At 53.9% G+C, this 21,346-nt stretch overlaps 1 protein-coding gene, 1 long non-coding RNA gene and 1 other non-coding gene across 5 annotated transcripts in view; 1 reads left to right on the forward strand and 2 right to left on the reverse strand.

The window, feature by feature from the left end:
* Positions 1–21,346, reverse strand: part of ANO1 (anoctamin 1) — a 223,156-nt gene that overhangs the window by 102,361 nt on the left and 99,449 nt on the right. For 2 of the 3 annotated variants that reach the window (XM_054440758.2, XM_054440757.2), the window contains exon 1: positions 1,700–1,828. In XM_054440758.2, the coding sequence (XP_054296733.2) occupies positions 1,700–1,723 (24 nt within the window). In that variant the 5' untranslated portion in view covers positions 1,724–1,828. Of the gene's footprint in view, positions 1–1,699; positions 1,829–8,543; positions 8,717–21,346 lie in introns of those variants that run through there. The other variant, XM_054440756.2, reaches the window with a different exon arrangement.
* On the forward strand, positions 1,894–6,885 carry LOC129008455 (uncharacterized). Its single transcript, XR_008492545.1, has 3 exons — positions 1,894–2,239; positions 2,973–3,044; positions 6,074–6,885. It is a non-coding gene; the product is annotated as an uncharacterized LOC129008455 (long non-coding RNA).
* Positions 11,798–11,904, reverse strand: LOC129009224 (U6 spliceosomal RNA). The gene has a single exon (XR_008492733.1). It is a non-coding gene; the product is annotated as a U6 spliceosomal RNA (small nuclear RNA).

The following is a 21,346-nucleotide window of genomic DNA, read 5'->3' on the forward strand; positions in this document are numbered from 1 at the left end:
AATACCCAATTTTCCATGAGGTGATTATTACGTATTGCATTACCTGTACCAAAATAGCTCCTGTACCCCATAAATATATACACCCACTATGTACCCACCCAAATTAAAAATTAAACAAACAAAATATCCCCCAACAACAACCAAAGCTATGGCAAAAGCTACCAAGTGAATGAAGGCTCCCTACGCACATGGATAGGGGCTGAGGCAGAGCTGAGCTCAGGTTCTGTGTGTGCAGATCTCAATCTCTGATGGCCAGTGTCAGAGGCAGTGCCATGTCAAGGCGGCCACAGGGCTGCTAACTAGCTGTGTGTCCAGAGGTGAGGCTTTCACTGTCTTAGTCAGGGCTCTCCCCCAAACAGAGCCCAAGCAGAGGCCAGGGGTGCAAGCGTTTTACTTGGGAGGTGATCTCAGGTACCAGAGTGGGGTGAAGGGGAGCGAGGCTGACAGGGGTGGGTTAAGCAGCCGCCACCGCTATGTGCAGCTGGGCTCCATCCTGCTGGGGACCCTCAGAGTGACCTTGAAAGGCACACCCCACTGCCGGTACCCAGAGGGTGAGGAAGTTGGGTGATCATGCAACCGCTCTGGCCCTTTCTTGGCTGGGGGTCACTCCTGGGGTGTTAATGCCCCTGCACTTGCACCTTCCCCACACGTGGCCTTCAGCAGCGCCTGCACGGTCGGTCACCTTTGGGTGCAGAGGAGAGCGAGCCACTGGTATGAATGGGCACCGCTGGTGGGTGCCCTGGGGTGACCAAGGGGGCAGGGTTAGGGCTCCAACAGAGCCTGCCCTGCCTCAGTTTCCTTATTTGTTTGAAGGACTCTAGGGGGCCAAGGGAGATAGCAGCGTGGAGCAGTTGGTTTAAAAACCAGGTATTCCTACAGTGGCAGTGTGATGGGACCATTGCTAAAGCCAAGCCTGCATTGCTGGAATTCCCGAGGGGTTTGGCTGGTTATCAAGACAGACAGGTCGATCAGCAATCTGGATTTCCGAAATAAGAAAAAATAAATAAAGCCATGCTGGGTAGAGCCTAACAGGCAACTCCAAGCTGCTAATGGTCCACAGAGCTGTGCCTCATCCCTCGAGCCGGCCACCTGGTTTCCACCTCAGTTTCCTGTGGCAACGTGAGGACGCTCCCTAGGGCACTATCAGTTCCCGAGGGGCATCGTCCAAGAAGAGGGCCTCCCTGATGGAGTGCAGGGACGGCGTGCTGCGCCAGGCAGGGCCCCAGCACCTGTGGCCTTTGGACAGAGCTGTGCTCGGGCCTCGCTGGCCCAGAGGGTCTTCCCACGTGGTCACCTGGAGCCCCTGAGCAGCTTCCGGCTGTGCCATGGCTCTAAATGGCTGTGTACTGGTCGGGAAAAGGGGCAGGCAGAATCCCTCATTCGAGGCAGGTGGGCTATATGCAACCCAAAGTGTATCAGGGAAGCCGGAGGGTGGAGCCCCTCTCCAAACGGCCAGCACTGCAGTGGGGGACAGGGGGAGGGAAGGCCTCGAGTGGAGGCTGTCCTTTCTAGTTGTAGGGGAAGGAGAGAGGAGGCTCTGGGCCAGGGCTGCTGGCTGGGGCCTGCCCCACCTTTCATAGGTGTTGATGTCAAGGGTCTAGACTTCTCCACCCCTGGTTAGGGGACAGGTGAGGCCATGTCCCTGGCACCTTGGCCTCTCTGGCCCTAGGATGCCTCTCCTGGAAACAGCATTGCTCACCGCCTGGGAGGGACCAGTCAGCATCTGGTGTCGGCAGGAGGCTGAAACTAAGCAACTGACTTCTCTCTACAGTAACACAGGGCCCCGCTGTGCTGGTGGCCTTCAGGAGGACCTGGACTCAGTGTGCATGCCCCGCCCAGCTTGCCCTCTGTGACAAAGTCTGAGGGTGCTTAGGGGCCACGACCACGCCCATGTGGGTGGGTGGCTTGGGACGGCTCAGGGGGAAGGGTGCGGGAGGGCTGGCTTTTGAGGGCAGTGGGTTCCCATGCCCAGCCCTGTGAAGGAGGGGGTTCATGGAAGACCCCAGTATCGCAAGTCTGTAGCCAGCACGGGGGGCCTGCATTCCTTCTGCAGGAGAAGCACGAAAGAGCTATTCTTCTCAATTTGCCAAGGAGGAAACTGAGGCCCAGCAGGGCAGGAGAGCCCAGGTTACAGAGCAGATGGGAGGCTGAGCTCAGCCTCAAGTCCCATCTGTACACCCAAGGTGTGGCCCCCCTTAGTGGGAGCCACAACTCAGGGTGACGCTCTTTCTCAGCCCAGGTATGTCATCTCGCTGAGTCCCCACAAGCTGACCCTATGAGGGGGTTGCTATAGTTAGGTCTATTTGACCTGGAGGAAACTGAGGCTCCCACGGGTGAGCTGCCCAGCTCAGTGGCCCTGAGTACCAGACTCCTGCTGGCTGACCCCAGTGCAGGGCTCTGTCTCTGGTGCTGAGGGGCAAGGGGAGAGTGCAGCCATTTAGCAGGCCTCAGTTCTGTCCCAGCCTGGGGCAGTGGTTAAGCAGGGCCAGTAGAGACAGCAGATAAGCACAGGCTAGTCGGAAGGTTTGGGCAACACCAGGCCACAGGTATGTCTGGGACACTGTGGGGCAGCAGGTGAGGCCAGCCCAGGACAGGGCAGTGGCTTCATGGCAGGCCCTGTAGTCAGCCAGACCTGGGTCTACATCTACGCTTGGCCCCTCTCCAGCTGCAAGGCCTGGGGGAGGCTCTGGACACTCTGAGCACCAGGGTCGGTTTCTGCTAAATGAGGAGCGGCAGGAGGCTTCACTGAGGGGATGATGGTCTCTGCTAAGCTCAGCACACACTGGCCAGAATGTGCCAGGATGGACGCTCCATCTAATTCTGGGGCCAGGCGCCTGGGAGCCATCCCCATCACCCCGATGGCCACCCAATGGCACATACGCTTCCCCTCAACATCTCAGGGAGGTCAGACAAGGGCAGGGTCACAGGCAGCTGGCGACTAAAGGTGCTTTTCTCTCCCCATGGCTGAGCAGGCAAAAGAGCGACTGGAAGCTGCTCTTGGAAGACAGAAGCCCATGTGCAGGGAATGCGCCAGTGCCCAGCAGGTGAACCCGGGGTCTCGAGGGGTCGGCACACCTGCCTGAGTCCCAGGCGCGCCTGAGGGCTTTGGCTATTCCTCCTCATCTCCTCCCCATACTACCTTCCCCAGTCTCCTCTCCCCATCCCCCAGGCCGTCCCCAGTCCCTCCTCCTTGCCTTTGCAGACACTGTGTCCCTCCCTGTACGCCCTTTCTGTCCTTCTCAGCCCTTTGTAATTCAACCTGGTTTTCAGGGCACAGGGCAAATCCAGCATTCTCTGGGATCTGAAGGTGGACAGCCCCTCTGGCCTCTGCAGGTCTCTCTGTGCTGGGACTGCCTCTGAGCCATCTACCCACAAGTTCTTAACTTGCAAATTAGCCCCAAAGCTGGATGGCAGGACCCCGGAGGCCGGGCCAGGGACTGTCTAGAGATGTGTTAGGACACAGCTCCGACCTGACCTCAGTACACAGGGATTCAGAACCTGGTCGAGGCTCCATAAACACTCCTGGTTGGCAGGGATAATGGTAATAGCAAACAAATCCTTAGAGAAAGAGAGGAAATTCACAGGGATCCCTTCAAGCCAGAAAGCAGGGAAATTACACTAAGGAGTGGCCAAAAATCCTCTATCAAGTTGAAACAGGGAAGGTTACCAATACAAACCCCCACCATCTGTCCACTGGGGCCCTATCAAGGGACACGCCTACCCTCAGGGGCCTGACAGTCTTTGGGAGAGCAGAAACATCATCTAACTTCCCACGCACGGTGGAGGGAGAGACAGCACCGGGGCCTGATCAAGAGTGGGCATCCCCCTACCTGTGTTCAAACACCAGCTCTGCCACTCACCAGCTGTGTGACCCCAGGCATACAGCTTCGTGTTTTTGTCTCTCCATATCCCTAAGACCTCCCTCATGTTATATGACCTCCCTCATGGGGTTGCTGGAAGGATGAAACCTGTTAATACATCATGTAAAGAGTTTACAACAGGGCCTGGCATAGAGTGAACCTTCAACAGAAGTTTGCTCTAATTGGGAACTGAGACACACGCACAAATAAAGAACTAGGGGAGGACAGGGGAAAAAAAAATCCTGTGGCCAGAGTGGACCACAAGTGAAAAATGGTAGCAGTGCCAAATCCAGACTTTAAAGTTACAAAAGGAGCTGGATGTGATGCTGGGACCAGCAGGAGGCAGCACCAAGCACAGGTGTGGGAGTCCCAATGCCTGACTCTGTCACTGATTTGCTGTGTGACCCTGGATAAGCTGCTTTGTCTGTTTAGGTATTAGTTTTTAAGGTATGGGCTGTATTCCATCTATACTCTAAAGGGCTGGGAGGCTCCCAGGGTCTGGAGAGCAATCCTGAGCTGGGCTTGGAGAGAGTCAGGAGGTGAACGCACAGCAAGGACCAGTGCGGTCGCCATGGTGGCATGTGACTCTATGGTGCCCTTCCATGGAACTGTGGAGTGGGTGCCTTTCTTGTGTAGAACGGGACAAAAAGGCAAAGATGTAATTGCAGTGGGAGGGATGTGGGTGAGACTTTGTGCATAACTTCCAAATTCGAAGGCCTGGGAAAGCTTCAGAACATTTCTGTTTCTGTATTCTTAAGAAAGGGGCAAGCAACCCCTCGGTGCACCTTTGCTGAGGGTAAGGGGTTTCTTATTCATCTTTTCTTTTGAGACGAATTCTTGCTCTGTCACCCAGGCTGGAGCGCAGTGGTGCGATCTCGGCTTACTGCAACCTCCACCTTCTGGGTTCAAGCAATTCTTGTGCCTCAGCCTCCCAAGTAGCTGGGATTACAGGTGCACACCACCATGCCTGGTTAATATTCATAATTTTAGTAGAGACTTGGGTTTCACCATGTTGGCCAGGCTGGTCTTGAACTCTTGACCTCAGGTGATCCACCAGCCTTGGCCTCCCAAGGTGCTGGGATTAGAGGTGCGAGCCATGGCACCCAGCCCTCTTATTCATCTTTTTGATGGTCGGCACTGACTATGCAGTTGCTGAATGAATGAATGCGGGCATGTGTGAATGAACAACAGAGGCTGGGTCTTTTATACTGTGGCTGCTTGTGGCCATCAGATCCAAGGATACAGAAGCTGAGGCCCAGGCAGGCCAGCAACTCAAACACCACAACCCCCAACTGGGAGCCTCAGTTTTCTCATCTGTGAGATGCCGACAAAGACATCTGGACTTAGGTCACAAGAGTTTTGTGGGGATAAAATGTGATGGATGATCTGAAGGTATTTTGAAGACTTCCTTCTGCATAACTGAGGGAGGTACTCCTGGAAAGTGCCTCCCTAAGGAGGATAGGAAAATAGTGGAAGAGAAATACTTCCCTGAGGCCACATGGGAAAATGTGAAGGACAAAGGTTCCCTTCACAGCAGGAGTGTCCTGGAAGACCTGTCCCAGGCGCCATGAACGGCAGCCTATATCTGGTCCACACCTGCCTCTATGAACGCCTTCCTCAAACTCCAAGAAAAGGGCAGAAGTGGGGAAGCAATCCTATGTCCTTTAACCTTTAACACTGTCCTAGGACTCCGGACTTTGGTTTTTTCCGCTGGTCTCTGGAGTTGGTACTCCAGGAACTGAATTCATATCCATATGAAATATCTTGATCACTCAAGGGAATCTACAATGTTCACTTTCTCTGAAAATGGGCTAAATGAAATCAGTGACCTGTAAAATTTCTTTTGGTTTTGAGACTCTTCAAATTATAGTTAAGAAGGGAACATCAGTTTTAAACTTCCTTTGTCTTCTAAAAAAATTTTAAAATCAGATCACTACATATCAGTGTACGATTATGGGGCACGCTCCATAATCTACGAGCAGATCATCTCCCACAGCAGATAAGCCAGGGAATACTGGGCAGATACCAGCAAATCAGGTATCTCTAGAGTGTCTGGGCTTGTTCGGGGCACACAGATCCCAGGCCACGGACAACCACCAGTTTCGAGGAAGAAAGTAGAAACACTCAAAGATTACCAGAAGGAAACGGAAACAAATTGAATCCAACCTGGCCTCTGGCTTTCAAATCATTTTTTCTTATATCTCATTTCACAGAAACAATGAAGTGATTTCCACCCTTGAACTTGGGAATGAAGAGAGGCAAAAGTCACAGGCTGGGAACCGTAGCCTGAACTGGATGAACTTATCTTGTGGTTGACTTGTGCATGTATGAGTTTCATGCCTGAGAACAGGATAGAAACTTTTGAAATGCAGCCCACGCCCTCTGGCCCTCGTGTGTACAGAGCTGCCTTCGTTGGGTGACTCAGGGTAATGACTGAGCAACAACTGTTGGCTTGAGTGGTGCCGGGGATGCCCTGGGAGGCTCTCCCTGCCATGCTGCCTGCCCTGCACCAACAGGCCCCTGCTCCATGGCTGCAGCCTCCAGCCTGTAGCCTCCAGCCTGTCTGGCCATCTACCGGCAGATGCTGCTCCCAGGCTCTGCCTCCCGCAGCGCGCGCCTCTGATTCAGCCTTCCAAGCTCAGAAAACAAAGTATGTGTAACGGAAGTGTTGTGTGGAACCTAAGAGCTGATGGTCTCATCTGGTCCCAGCTGCCTCTTTACAGACTTTGTGGCCTTCACCTGGGTTTGCAGGAGGCAGATAGTTTCTGGGTCTGGATAAGCAATGGGGCCTGGAACAAAAACTCTAGAGACCAGGGGCTATCCATGAAAGACTCCATTTCTTATTGAACATTCAATTCACCATCAGGTCTTGTCCAGTCTACCCCTAGAGCATCCATTTCTCCATCACCTTGGCCACCAGTAGCATCGCCTGGTTCCTGGCTGGTATCCCCATGGTCCCACCTTTGGGACTTTGAATATGCAATGTTTTTGAAAGACTCAGTCCCCACCCGTTATGGGTAGAATTAGCTCCTTCTCCAGAATGTTTATTCTTCAGGCAGGCCTTCTGCAGCTACCTGGTCTGTGTCCTGGGCCCTTCCTAACTGTCCTCCCAGCTGGTGGGTGACTTGGAGCTGGTCACCTGCCCCTCTGGGCCTCAGTCTCCTTGCCTGTAGTAATAGCACCTACCTCACACGTTGTGAGAGTTCAATGAGCTAAGACACAGCACTGGTCCAGCGCTATGGAATAGTCCCCGTCACTGCTGTGGATAATGGGTAACGTTCCATCACCATTTCTTAAGTAAGCTCCAGATGGGCGGAGCCTTCCCTGTCTCATTTTTTGAGGGTGCCCAGGGGCCAGCATGGCTTGGCACATGGCTTTGATCAAATGGCAATCCCTGAGCTCCTCCGGCCAGTCCTGTGAGTCACAGGTAGACTCTCTCTCCATCTACACCTGTTCCCAGTGCTCCTGGCAGCTCTGTGCAATCTCAGTTCCCGAAGAGACGCCCCCAGGCCACCCCCCTCCACTGTGACCCAAGGGGTGCAAGGCCTGACCAAGGCCAGAGTTCCTGCTGTCGCTGGAACAGAGACTCAAAGCAGGAGCTTTGCCCCCGCTTCATTCTCTGCCTCTCCGTGAGCTTCAGAGACTAGAGGGACAGGCCAGGGCCATCCTCATCCTGCTTGAAGCAGCCCTGCTGGGCCTGACGCCTGGGGAGGGGCATTTATGGGGTCTGCACAGGAAGAAGGTAGAAGGGAGCTTCTGTCCTTAGGTCCCACAAAGTGCTGCTGAGAGCTTCCTTCACCCCAAGAGGAGATAGCCAGTCCCAGCTCTGTCCTATCCTCTTCCGGCAAACTTTGTCCTTTAAGCCAAACCCTTCCTGGGAGAATTCTGCCCCCCTCCCTAAAACATAGGGTTACCTAGACCTCTGGGTCTGGCACTGGGGAGGGTGGTGGGGATATTGGGGACCTCAGGATGGGGTCCCCAACTTACATGACTGGCTTCCAACCAGTGCCCCAACCTGAACCAGGCCTGGGCGCCCAGGGGAGACAGGGGCGAGGGTAGAAAGCAATCTCCAATGATTGACACCCTGGGCTTTGAGAGTTTCGGTGCCAATGCCAGGGTACCAGGCCCAGTGCCCTGGGCACAATATGCGTTTCTGGCAAGTGAGGACCCGGGACTCTGGCACCAGAGGATAGTGAAGCAGTGGGGCCTGGCAGCTACCATCATCGTGGAGTGGCGACCAACTTGGCCTTCACCCAAGACCCCCACCATCACCCTCACCCTGGCTGCCCCAACGGGCACCCTTGGCCTCGAGCCAGGAAGGGAAGATCCCATCCAGGGCGCCAGCCGTGAGCTTTTGGTTGGGCTCCGAGCTGCAGCCCCGGGTGAGGCGGCTTCGGGGCTGCAGAGCTCGGAGGCCGGGCCATGCCTGGGGGCCCGGCGCTGCGCTGGGCGGAGTGGGCGCCGCGCTCCGAACGCTCAGAGCGCAGGCGGGGCGCACGCACTTGGCCAGGGCCGGCGCGCCCTTCCCGGCACGCACGTGCGCGGGTGGGCGCCGCGAACCCTGCGCAGAGGGTGCGGCCCCCGCCCCGGGGTCTCGGGAGGCCCTGCCGCCGCCCGGTTCCCGCCCTCGCCGAGGCGCAGGTGCGCGGCCCTCCCGCCCGGGTCGCGGCCGCCCGCACTCACCGTGCCCTCGGACGGCAGGTAGCCGATGTCCTCGATGGCGCAGATGTTGATGATGTGGACGCTGCGGTCCTCGGCCGGGAGCGTCGAGTACTTCTCGTTGACCCTCATCGTGGCCGCCTGTGCGCGGGGACCGCCGGGCGGCGCGCCCTCCCCATCCACGGCCCCGGTGGCCTCTGCGGGCGGAGACCGCAGCGTTCGCGGCGCGCTCGCAGGGGGCCGGGCCTCCCCGCGCCCAGGCCCGCCGGGGACGTGGCCGCCTCCCGCTCCGCCCGCCGCCCTGGCCCGCCCGGCCCGCGCGCTCGGTGCGGGGTGCGCCTGAGCCTCTCGGGGCCGATCGCGCCGCCACCCGGCTGCTGGTCCCGCGGGCTGGCCCGCGCCTGGTCAGGAACTTGGACGCCAGCCGGCCCGCCTTTGCCTTAAAGATATAAGCGCTCTCCGCCCGCCTATGGCAGGGGCGGTGGCCGCGCGGGTCAGATTTTCCGTAGAAATTTAAACACAGGAAGAAAAAGTATTCCATTCCTGCGGGCCCCTCCAAGTTTTATTTTTATCCGGGGAAATTGCCCCTTTGGATTTTTGAGGGTTTTCATACCGGGTATGAAAGGGGGGAACTTTCAATAGCCCCACCTGAAATAAAGTCCCTGAGTGGCAGGCGCTTCTGTGGCGGGTCACCTCCGCCTCCGGGGGAGTGAAGCTTCTGAGATTGGAGTCTGGATCTCTGCCTCTTTCCCTCCACCCTGGCAAATTCCTGCTGTCACTCAGAGCTCACCTCCTCCGGGGAGCTTGCCTGGTTCCTGCCGACCCGCCCCTCCAGCTGCCCGCGCTGCTGGGGAGTCTCTCCCGGGGCAGTCATCTCCCTAGAGCCCACTGATGTTACAGGTGCCCCCCAGTTTACGGAGTGCTTAGTGTTCTGTGCCCAGGCGCGTGCAGCGTCCCTGATGTAGGGCGTGAGTGTGTATCATCTCATTTAACCCCGCACCTGCAAGGTTGGAATGCGGGTCCTCATTTCGCAGAGGACACCCAGGCTTAGGAAGGCCAAGGACCAGTCCGCATCCTCTGAGGTGGGGCGGGGCTCCTGCAGAGCTTTCCCCACTGCTGGGCAAGGCCGTCCTGCTTTCTGGAGGGGCGGAGCGGGGGGGATGGTGGCTTTGATCTCTCTTACCCCCGAACCTAGCAGGGGTCTGGCACATTGCAGATCTTCAAGTCTTTTTCCCCTAAGGAGAATAAGGCAGGTCCCCAGGGGACGACCACACTCAGGTTAAGCCCCAGGGGCCATGCTGGCAACCACATCCAGTGGAAATAAAATGTCCCTCTGCCTCTCACATCCTATGAGTTCTTTATGGTGGGCATCAGATAGCACCTTCTGCAGGAAGTCCTGCTGGATTCTGCCCTACTGTCCCCTTCCCACCCAAATATGCAGGCCTTCCTCTCTACCCAAAGAACCTGCCTGCACCTCAGCTAGCACTTCATTTATTCCGTCTCATTTTACAGTGGGTTGTCTACCAGGTTCACACAGCTGATGCTCAATAATTGCTTGTTAAATGGCGACTTGGGAACATTCAAGGCCTACAGAAGTGATTAGAAAATTGTCTTTAAAGGCCACGATGTTGTCAGCATGCCATGGTTCCACGCATGGAACCTGGAGTCAGCTAGGATGGGGTTGGGGAGAAGGGGTGGGGTCTAGCTCCAGCTCTGGCACCTTCCAGCCTTGTGACCTTGTGACCTTGTGCCAGGCTCCTTGGCCTCAGAGCCTCCTGGGCCTCAGAGCCTCCGCCTTCTCACGGGAGTCTTGAGCGTGCCTGAAGCTGCCAGGCTCAGCAATGGTGACTGCTGTCACTACTAATGTCATCTTGTCATGACCTACCCTTTCCTGGTGTCTCAGTGAGACTCCCGCATTTAGGCACAAGTCCGTGACTTCCTTGAACTTGGGGCGGTGCAGGAAGGCTATTCGGTTCTCAGGCTGGTGGTGCCAACGGGCACTGAGTGGCCCTAAAGGACCCTTTGTCTGCACCTTGGACAGCGAGAGAGAGTTTGGAGAAGTGCCCCAGGCTGGCCAAATCCATGCCAGGAACAGTGCTCCACAGCCTCTGCTCCTAAAAGTTCAAGTGTCCAGGGCTGGGAGAATCCCACACGCACGTACAGAGGATTACGTAACTCCATCCACTTATCCTTGTTGGTAAACAACCAACATTGTGTAATACTAATGTACTGTCTTTTCAAATTTATGTTCGAGTGCCAACAGACCTTCCAGAGCTCTATGAGGTGCAGTTTGCATGAAAAAAAAAAAAAAAGAGTAAAAATATACTTGGCCAAATCTGGACACACTGGTGTTCCCAAAGGTTTGGGAAGTGACACTTCTGGCCTGAGAGGGCTCTGGGGCTTGGGGGCTGCCTGCTGCGGGGCCATCTCCTAGGCAAGGTGGCCCCATCTTCTCCCCAACAGCACCCCTTGTGGCTTTACTGAACAAACAGTGCTTAACCTCTAGTTTCTGTGATTTATACTGTAGCCAGGCTCAAGGCATCTGCTTGCCTGTAAGACTCCACTTTCTTTGCTATTGCCAGTATGTTTGTTTTTTTCTCTCCAGTATCTCCACATTCTGTTTCCTCTCTCCCCTTCCCCAAGTCTTCCCAGGTGGACAGTGTGGACATGACACAGCAAGGGCAGAGGAAATGCAGCGCGGTCTCTGTGCAGCAAGGGCCAGAGAGGACCAGTTCTGCCTCCAGGCCTCTCGTGGCCTTCGCCGGGGGTTCGTGGGTCTAGGGTTTTCAGGGACCGACACAAAGTAAAAACAATAGCCCCCCAAAATAGGAGCTGGAAACGAATTCCTGTAGCTGGAGATATCTCCCAAGCCAGGACAAGTTTGCAGGGTCCTTTTTGGTCCATAGATGGTTCTCTTCTCTGGTTCCCTGTCCCCGCCTGTGTCCTATGGGTCACTTTGTTGGGATTCTCTCTCCGCTCCAGTCACTAACTGCTTATACGTGGGGCCTCTCCATAAACTGCTGCACCCAGTTTTCTTTTTGTCTCAGTGATTTTTATCACTAAAACCCCACAGGGACAGATTTTGCAGGCAGGATTAATTCCCCGCTCGTGAATTAGCAAAACACTGGTCTAATTTGTCTAGATGGTGCATTTCGTTATGGGAAGCTCTGGGCTTCCCAGCTGGCCTGTTTGGCCACAGTGTTGCTCTTCAGTGTCATTTGATGGCATGCGCCAACTGATACAGATACAGGTGTCTTTGCTGACTTTTTTTTTTTTTTTTTAATATGGAACGCTTCGCGAATTTGCATGTCATCCTTGCGCAGGGGCCATGCTAATCTTCTCTGTATCGTTCCAATTTTAGTATATGTGCTGCCGAATCGAGCACTTTGCGGACATTTTAATAGTCACCGGGGATGCAAGCATCAGGTGACAAGGAGCGCAGACCAACAAGCTGTCAGGAGGGTGGCTTCCTGGTAGGAGGCAGCACAGGGGAGCCCTTTTCAATGGTATTTTATTTCCATCCCGTTGGCATTGTCCACAGGGAAGAATACCTCAGCACGGGCCAAGCTGTCTGCAACTCAGTGGGAAGTTGAACAAACCAAACTTTACAAAGGGAGGAAGAATGAGGTGTCCCAAATTATGGAGACGCAGAGACTGGTTACCAAGACCATGGACCGGAACAAGAACCTCGCTCCCCATTAACCAACCGCACGGCCTTGGTGTGCCTAGATTTCCTCTTTTGTAAAGTGAGGCATGAAGTGTCTCCCTTTGGATGGTGGGCGAGGACCAAGAGGCCCAGCGCCTGGCCGTGGTGGGTCCAGGCCAGGGAGGCAAAGGCCTCTTCTAATAAAGAAGCTCTAGGGTGGGGCACAGTGGATGTCTCAGCACAGTGGATGTGTGGGCCTGGATCATCCTCTGTGGTGGGAGCTGTCTTGTGCAGTGTGGGACATTTTGCAGGCACCCTGGTGACCTCTGCCCACCGATGAGATGCCAGCAGCACCCTCTGCCTCCAGCCCCAGTGTGACAACTAAAAATGTTTCTTGATGTTGTCAAATATCCTCCAGGGGACAAAACCAACCCCAGCTGAGCACCACTGCTCTCAGATTTCTCAGCAGCCCTCACCTGCATGTCAGCTGGACCTGGGGCGCCAGCTTTATCAGTCCCCATTTCACAGGTGCGCACGCCTGGAGAGGTGATGTACTTGGCTTAAGGTCAGGCAAGAGAGCAAACTAGGCTTTCAATCTAGCTCTCCTGACCCCCACCCCCCAAACCAGAGCTCACTCCGTGAATTCAACACACACCTAGAATTAGAGAGGTGGCAGAAAGGAGACTGGGTTTCTTTTTACAAAATAGAAATACACAGGTGCCCAGGGTTGCCCTCCATTGGTAGAGGTGATGGCACCCGCACAGCTCAGTGCTTGCCCTGCCCCCTCGGTTGGCCCAGTACAAATCTCTGCATTCAGAGGGGTTTAATAAGTGCTGTTGACTCATGAGCAGCCCAGGGGAGGGAAAGGCGCATGGAAGGAGTGAGCAGTCATGACTCAGGGCCATTGTGAGCGCCAATGGCCACCCGTCCCACTCCCACACCAGCCCCGTGCTGCCGGGCAACCCGCGTAGGACAGAAACAGAGGCCAAACAGGTAAATGATATCACCTCCTAAAAGAAACTTGGGCTGTAATTACCCCGGGGAAGACGTGCCTGGGGAATTTACAACTGAGATATGGTGGGCGGGAGACGGGACCACTGTCATTTCCTTCCCTTGCATAATGTCAGTGCTCTAGCAGAGGCCGGCCAACCGCAGCATGACGGCGGGACTCCACGGGCTCGGAAACTGCCGGCCGAAGCTCAGAAACGCAGCCAAAGCGTGAAGTTCTGTCTGGGGGGGCGGGGAGCGGGGGGGCGGGGGGTGGGGGGAGGGTGCGGATTTTTTTTTCCTCCAACAGAATCCATGGACATCCAGTTTCCATAGGAGGGTTTTCAGATTCTTAATGTGTTTTGTGAACCCAAGGCCTGCCTTCTGAGAATCCCAAGAGCTTTAAAGCTCACCCGGGGTAGCTGAGAGCCTGGCCGGGCCACCTCCTCCTGGAAGCCTTTCTGGTCCAGCTCAGACGGCATCCCTCACCTCTGCTCCTTCCATCCTCGGCTCCAGCCACTCACGTTTCCTTCTGCCCACCATCAGTTTTTCGGGCTTCATTTCTGCACTCTTCACTCTCCTTCCCATCCTTGGCACACTATAGATGTTCTCCATTTATGTTTATTTATTTAACAAGCAGCTGCGCAGTGCTTACTACGAGCCAGCACTGTGCTAAGCTCTTTATAAATGTTAAGTCGCGCTGTTAGGGTGATTACAGCCATCTGCAAGTGCATTCACACGGACGGACGCACCCTCCTGGGTCCTTTCTCATGAGGTGTGGGAAGAAGTGTAGACGAAATCTTAAACAGCTGCTTCCTCCCCAGTGACTCTGCAGGAGGCTCAGCCTTCCTCCCCAGGATGGTGGGTGCATTGGCATCGGAAACCCTGACGAGGGGGACAGGGTCGGACTCCCCGCAGCGGGACAGCACCTGCCCACTCTGCCAAACAGAGCACCTAGCTGCCTGCCACTTGTTCAATTCTTCTTCCTGGGGCTTGAAAGAGTAAAAGTTCCAGATTGCCTGGCAATTTCCTTTCACCAGCATACTTCCTGAGAATAAGGAACTTCCATCTCGCAGAGGCGGGCAGCTTCAGTCTGAGCTTGTCCCACTCCAGAGAGACAAGGCTGACCCTTATGGCTTCCTCTGAGCCCCTGTCCCGATTGTGTATTTTCTGCTTAGATATGATGCAGATTCTGATACAGAAGGACAGGTCCTGGTCCTCCTGTCCTCTGGCCCGAGGGGCTGAAGGTGACTTGAGGTCCCAAGACCGTGGAGCTGGGACATAGGTTGGAACCCCTGCACTGTTGAGAGGACAAGAACCCCATGAGAGCCGCTCTCAGCCACAGACTCATCCCTGCACCTTCCACGGGGTGTATGCCGGGCGTGAGCACACCAAAGCTGCATCCCTCCCCTGGTGTTGGTGACCTGCCCAAGCCCCTGATTTCCCTAAAGACCCAAGTCTAAGGCCTGAGATGGATCCTAACATTACAGGCACTGGCTGCAGCAAGCGTCTCACTCTGGGTCGAATCCTCTGGGGCCTCATCACACCCTCCCCTCCCCAAAGTCAAGGAAGCCACAGCTCCTGGGCCGACCGTGAGGCTCAGTTATCTTTATAGGAGATCCTGACGCTTTCCTTCGAAACCCTGTGGTTGGAATAAAAGGTGTTCCAGAATTTTGTTATGCCGTGCAAGGCCTTTTCCTTGAACGCTTGCTGTTCACTTCATTGTGCCTTCGCGTATGCATCATTTGGTGCAAAACTTCTGTTTTGTGTCAAGGCCTCTGCCAGGTTGGGGGTCTCTGTACTGCAGCCGAGCTGCCGGGCTGCAGGTTTCTCTTGGGGGGATACTGTGTGTGACAACCGTTGGCTGTACACTCCGGGCCCCACGTTTGTGGGAGAAATGAATGGGAACATGAGCCAGGAGCATCACCAGCAGTGGAGGAATCGTCCCAACCCTGCGCTGGGGAATCAGAACCTTCAAGGCCCTCTGGGTTTGGCGCCGAAGACCTCGTCCTCCTGATGCAACGTTTCTGTACGATAAAGGAGTGCGTTACTGGGCCCTGCGGAGTGTGTGTCACTGAAATATTCTACTCTCCACGCTAACAAGAGTAAAAATAATCAGGGGAAATCAATAATCTATGTTATGTAACCTGTTATATAAAGAATATCATTTCAACATGTCCTCAATATAAAAGTTCCTGGCCAGGCTTGGTGGCTCCCACTTGTAATCTCAGCACTTTGGGAGGCTGAAGTGGAGGATCACTTGAGTCCAGGAGTCAGAGACCAGCCTGGACAACACAGTCAGATCCCATTTCTAAAAAAGAAAAAAAAAAATTAGCCAGGCATGGTGGTGCGTGCCTGTAATCCCAGCAACTTGGGAAATTCAGGTGGGAGGACTGCTTAAGCCCAGAAGTTTGAGGCTGCAGTGAGCTATGATTGCACCAATCCACTCTAGCCTGGGTGACAGAGCGAGACCCTGTCTCAAAAAAAATTAAAAGAAAAAGTTATTAATCAGATCTTGGACATTCCCTTTTTTCCAACTACATATTTGAAATCTGGTATGTGAATTTTACTTTATGGCATATCTTAGTTCAGAAAAGCCACGTTTCCAGGGCTCAAAGTCACATGTGGGAAGGAGTGACCAGGCTGGACTGCTTAGCTACAGAGCCTTTTCTTATTATTTAAGGAAAATTATATTGGATGGCTTTTATTTTCTGCTTTGTCATTTCCTCTGTTTTCTAAGATTTCTGCAGTGACATGAAATAGGTTGATAGGTAGGGAAAGGGTGATATTATTTAAGGCACTGACACACTTTGTAACCTGTGGGCTCATATTGGACCCTTTTACTATTTAAGGAAAAATAGTTGAACAGCTTTTTCTCTGTACAGCACACATGTAGAGAAACCCACCTTTGCCTAAAGGCCAATCACAGCACATTCTTGAAATATTAGGACAGAGTAGCCTTTAATTACAAAACATATCTGATGACAGAGCTGGTCACACAGATGTTCAACTGAAGAAGCCGAGAGAGCTCTCTATTTCACACCAGAAAGAGATCCAGGAGGACACCCAGGGGCACCCTCTCAGGGATCCTACCATGTAGTACTCCCAGTACATGGGCCATCTACCTTGCCGGGTGGAAGCGATGTGGTTGGGTAAGAGATCTGAGGCAGGGGCCGGCAGCGCTGGGGAGCAGGGGACTAACCCAGATGCTCTCCAGGAGCAGTTCTGGGCAGGGGTTCCAGGACTCTGCCTTGGCAGGTACCCCTGAAGGAGATGCTCAGGCCCCTTCCTCTGGCTTTTCCGGTAGAGTGAGGGGTTCATTCAGCCACATACTCATTCATTCGCTCAAGTGTTTGTCCACTCATCCACCTGCTCACTCGCCCATTGGCTCACCCCATTCCCCACTTACTTACCCACTCACCGTGCACTCACGATTCATTTATTCACTTGGAGTTTCACTCTGTCACCCAGGCTGGACTGCATTGGAATGATCTTGGCTCACTGCAACCTCTGCCTCCTGGATTCAAGCAATTCTCCTGTCTCAGCCTTCCAAGTAGCTGGGATTACAGGCACCCATCACGGCTAACTTTTGTATTATTAGTAGAGACGGGGTTTCACCATGTTGGTCAGGCTGGTCTTGAACTCCTGACCTCAGGTGACCCACCCACCTCGGCCTCCCAAAGTGCTGGGATTACAGGTGTGAGCCACTGCGCCCGGCCTCATTCACTCGTTCTTTTATACCTCTACCTCCTCAAACCCCTTCCCGACTTTGTATTTCTCCATAGAATCCGCCATCCCTTATCTGCGGAGGAGTTCGCTTCATCATCTTGTTTTCCCTCCGTCTCCCCTCATCCTCCTTGGCTAGAATGGCGGCTCCAGGTGATTTTGTCATAATTCGATGGCTCATTTTCATGCCTGAAAATGGCGTGAACCACAGAGACCTAGAAAAATGCACAGAATCGAGCCAGCTTTCCAACAAAGTTGAGCCCCAAGGCATTGACTCTTGAAACGTTAAGGAGGAGAGAGCGTGAGACAGAGTGGCCTTTTTGACAGACAGTGGCTGCCTGTCTTTGCAAAATGCATTAATGGACAACAGCAAATTAATTAAGTCATTTCAATCCCTTTGCTTATGTAGACGAAATCTAAAGATCTGTGTCCTATAGAGTTAGTAAGTACATGCATGCAAACACTTGCATGCATACACATACGACAACTCATCCCCGAAGGGTTAAAAACGGACCTGACATGGGACCTCCTCCCCAATGGCATGCATAATCAGTGGTTCTAGTGTCCATCCAGAAGCTCTTCCTGAATACAGATATTTAAGATTTTTAAGCTCATCACAGTCCGGATCCTCCAAGACACATAGTCATATAGAGCCCAGGGGCCACAGGGCTGCCTGCCCCGCCTCTAATATAGATTATCGTTTTCCAAAAGCTATTCCCAAGACTCAGCGTCCCTGCCTCTTAAGCAGGAATGATTACATCTGAAATCAGGCTTTCTGGAAAATCAAGTCAGCATCCCTGCTTCTTAAACATGAACAATTATGTCTGAAATCAGGCTTTCTGAAAAATCAAGTGTCCCCCTCCCTCCTTTAAGCTCATCACAGCCCAGATCCTCCATGTTAAACAGATCTCAAATCTGTTTAGCTTGGGGACCAAACAGAGTGGGGCTGTTTTCCCTTAAACCCATCGGAGGGAGTTTATTCGTCGATTTTCACTCCACTATTTGACTCTCAGCTCAAGCACCTTGAGACGTTCTTGGCCGTCCACTCCTCTGTTCCTGTTTCCTTGCAGTCTGATGGAGAAGCCTTTCCTTCAACCTTAGAGGGACCCTTTCAAAGCCACAGGTTCCTTCTGGATCTCTCTGCAGAACACACTCCCTGGTTCCTTCAAGCCACATCTCAGAAGAGAAAGCCGACACTCTCCTTGGTCAGGGAGGATGCTGGGGCTCCCAATTCTTTCCCAAACGAAACCAGGGTAAAAGCAAAGAACCCCCAGCCCGTGCTCAGAGACGGCCCCCGGCCCTCTGTGAGTGAATTCATATGGCTTGTTCCATAAGGCAGGGGGACCCTGTGGAGGGGGATATTCTTTCATCAAGGGGGTCCTGAGGCATGAAGCCCAGCCTTTGTAGATGCACCTAAGAAAATACATGGGCCTGGGCCCCCCTGGTCCTTGGAGCTAGGTGAGTCTGCAGCGGCTGGTGACATTGGGGACCAGCTTGCAGAGAGCATGGTAATAGCCTTCCTTCCCTACTGCTGCCTGTCACAGCCTTGTTTAGCTTAGGGACCAAACAGAAGGGGACAGTTTTCCCTTAGATGACCACTGGGACAGCCCCTACCCGCCTTCGCACCACTTCAGAACTGTTGGAGGAGTGGGGCTAGGGAAAGAGTAGGGGGCGTGCCAGGGAAAGAGCCCCTTACCATGGAGCAGACATAGGCTAATGGCCTCCTCCTCCCAGGAGTTAATTGTATTCTCTTGGGCTGGACTTCACGTTTCCTGGGAGCTGTGACCCTCCCTCCCTTTCTGACTCACGTCTCCGAGGCTTCTACTAAGAAACCACCTTTCCAGGGTCTGCCCTGGCCCCACTCCCAGCCCCTTCCACTGCTTCGCCGCATCTGTTGTCTGACAACTTATTATTCTCCCTGCACCAGGAAAGCAGGGAACTTTGTTTTTTCTTTTTTTTTCCTCTGTATTCTCAGTATCCAGCGAAGCCTGGCACACAGTAGGTATGCAAAGTATCCTTTGAAAGGATGAACAAATGAACTAATGTCCTTTGTCGGTGTCCACAGATTCTAGCACCCGCCTAGTGGAGGACAATGAAGAGTTTACCCACAGGTCAATTTTTACCCGACTCAACCAACCCCTGTACGGACACTTGCTTCTTAACAGGAGGCTGTGGAATCTTCACAAACAGGTTCTCCCTAGGGGCAAGGATGGCGTTGTTGTCTTAACATTTTCCAGCTGGTGGAGCTGCTGGGGAAAGCTGCTGAGGCCACTGCCATCCGCCACAAAAGCCCCATTGAGAGCCGGGCCTTCTCCAACATGAGGGCTCCTGTCCAGGGAGGAGGTGGGCTGGGTTTTTCTGGCAGGAGCGTGCCCCCTCCACAGGGGCAATCAGTGTATTTATTAAAGTCCTCCTACGTGTTAAGCTGTGAGCCCAGGGCACAGACCCGCAGGTGTGGGGCTGATAGTCGGCCAGGAAGTCAGAAATCTGACAGCCACAGAAAAATGCTGAAGGACCAGGGTAGGAAAGGTCACGGTCGATTCCGGAAGACTTTGCACAGGGAGTGGCTTCTCAGCTGAATCCTAAAGGGCCACCGGGAACTAGGAAGATGAAGAGGAGGGTCGACTGCCCCAAGCCGGGGCAGGGGGTCGGGAGGCCTGGAGGGATGAGAAGGCTGGGAGGCACCTTGGGGCTGCCTGTGCATCCACCGGGTGCCTGCGAGCATCTTCTCAAGGTTGCCAGGCACTGGGGAAGAAGCAGCCAGTAAAACACGCACAGGCTGGGTACGGTGGCTCACGCCTGTAACCCCAACTCTTTGGGAGGCCCAGGCGGACGGATCACTTGAGGTCAGGAGTCTGAGACCAGCCTGGCCAACATGGTGAAACCCTGTCTCTACTAAAAATACAAAAATTAGCTGGGCATGGTGGCAGGCAAATGTAATCTAAGCTATTTGGGAGACTGAGGCAGGAGAATTGCTTAAACCTAGGGGGCGGAGGTTGCAGTGAGATGAGATTGCGCCACTGCACTCCAGCCTGGGCACCAGAGGGAGACTCTGTCTCAAAAAAAAAAGAAAAAAAAACCACGCACGATTCCTTGTCCCCTTGGAGCTGCTGTCCAGCGAGGGAGGGGCAGGCAGACCATTGACAAAACAGAAGCAAATGACACGGCACGTGGGATGCTCAGAGGTGGTTAAGCCCCATGGGGTAGAGGGGTTTGGACGTGGCTGGAAGGTGGGAACGGCAGTTTCTCATGGCAGCCAGTACAGACCTTGCTCTGTGCGGGGCCCTTCACGGCTGCTTGATATAAGGAAACTTTGGGAAGACTTAGACAACCAGGCTCCATGTTTATGCAAATAAAAGGATTTTTGGTCACGTGAGTTAGGAAAACAGCAATGCCCGTCATGATCCCTGGACACCCTGGACAGACTGGCCTCCCCGTTGGGGGGTTGCTTTTTCAAGTTTGTTTTTTGCCCCTTCGCATGGGCCTGGGAGTGGGGGACAGGCACTTACTTCCTCAGCTGGACTAGCAGCATCCATGGGCCTGGCTGGCAGCATCTGGGCCGGGGCAGAGTGTCCCTCCTGGGGCTGACTGGTCTATGACTGTGGTCAGGTTGTGCCAGGACAGCCTCTAGGGTGCTTTGCTCCACTGTGGAGTTACAGTGATGGGGCTGGCTGTATCCCTACCGCTGAAGGAGATCTAATCTCCATGGGAGACCAGATGTCTCTGCTGTGCCGTCATTCAGGGAGGCCAAAGTCAGGGTTGCCACCCATCCTGCCCCCGCCACCAAATCACCAAGGAGAGGAGGACTCCATGTGCCCTCAACACATAGCAGGAGCTCGGCAAATGTTTGTTGGGGGGATTGTCCCAGGAGACTGCTGGGTATGGCTGACTCATCTATCAGAATGGAACTTTCTAGAGACTGATGATGGGTGCCAGGCATAGGCCTCTTCCCCCTCTGTCCTTGCAACCCTGCAGGGTGTCTTTGGACAAGTCACGTGGGCTCTGGGACCCGTTTCCAACTCAGTCCCAATAAGAAGACAGGCTGTTGAGATGTTGAGAGTGGGCCCCGAATACCAAGCATGGTGTCCCTTGGGAATGCAAGCTCAGGGCCTGGGACCCTTAGTGCCCACGAGGGCAGCTCGGCATCTGGCCCTCTGCTTGTAATCACTGTTTATTATCACAGCTGTCACAGACTTGCCTATCTGCTCCAGTGACCTCCAAACCTGTCACTCATTCATTCACACAATGGATATTCATTCATTCATTCATTCATTCAGTGATACTTCTATGTGCCAGACATAGAGCCGGGGCTGGGTCATGGAATAAACAATGCAAACAAGTCCCTGCTCTACTCCCACAGAGCTTACCTTCCAGTGGGGAGGCAGAGCAAAACCAGGAGCCAGAAAGGCAAACAGATGCATACACAGGAATATTAGATGGTGATGACTGCTGTGGAGGATGGAAGAAG

This window comes from Pongo pygmaeus, chromosome 9 (genome assembly GCF_028885625.2).
Source record: "Pongo pygmaeus isolate AG05252 chromosome 9, NHGRI_mPonPyg2-v2.0_pri, whole genome shotgun sequence".
NCBI lineage: Eukaryota > Metazoa > Chordata > Mammalia > Primates > Hominidae > Pongo > Pongo pygmaeus.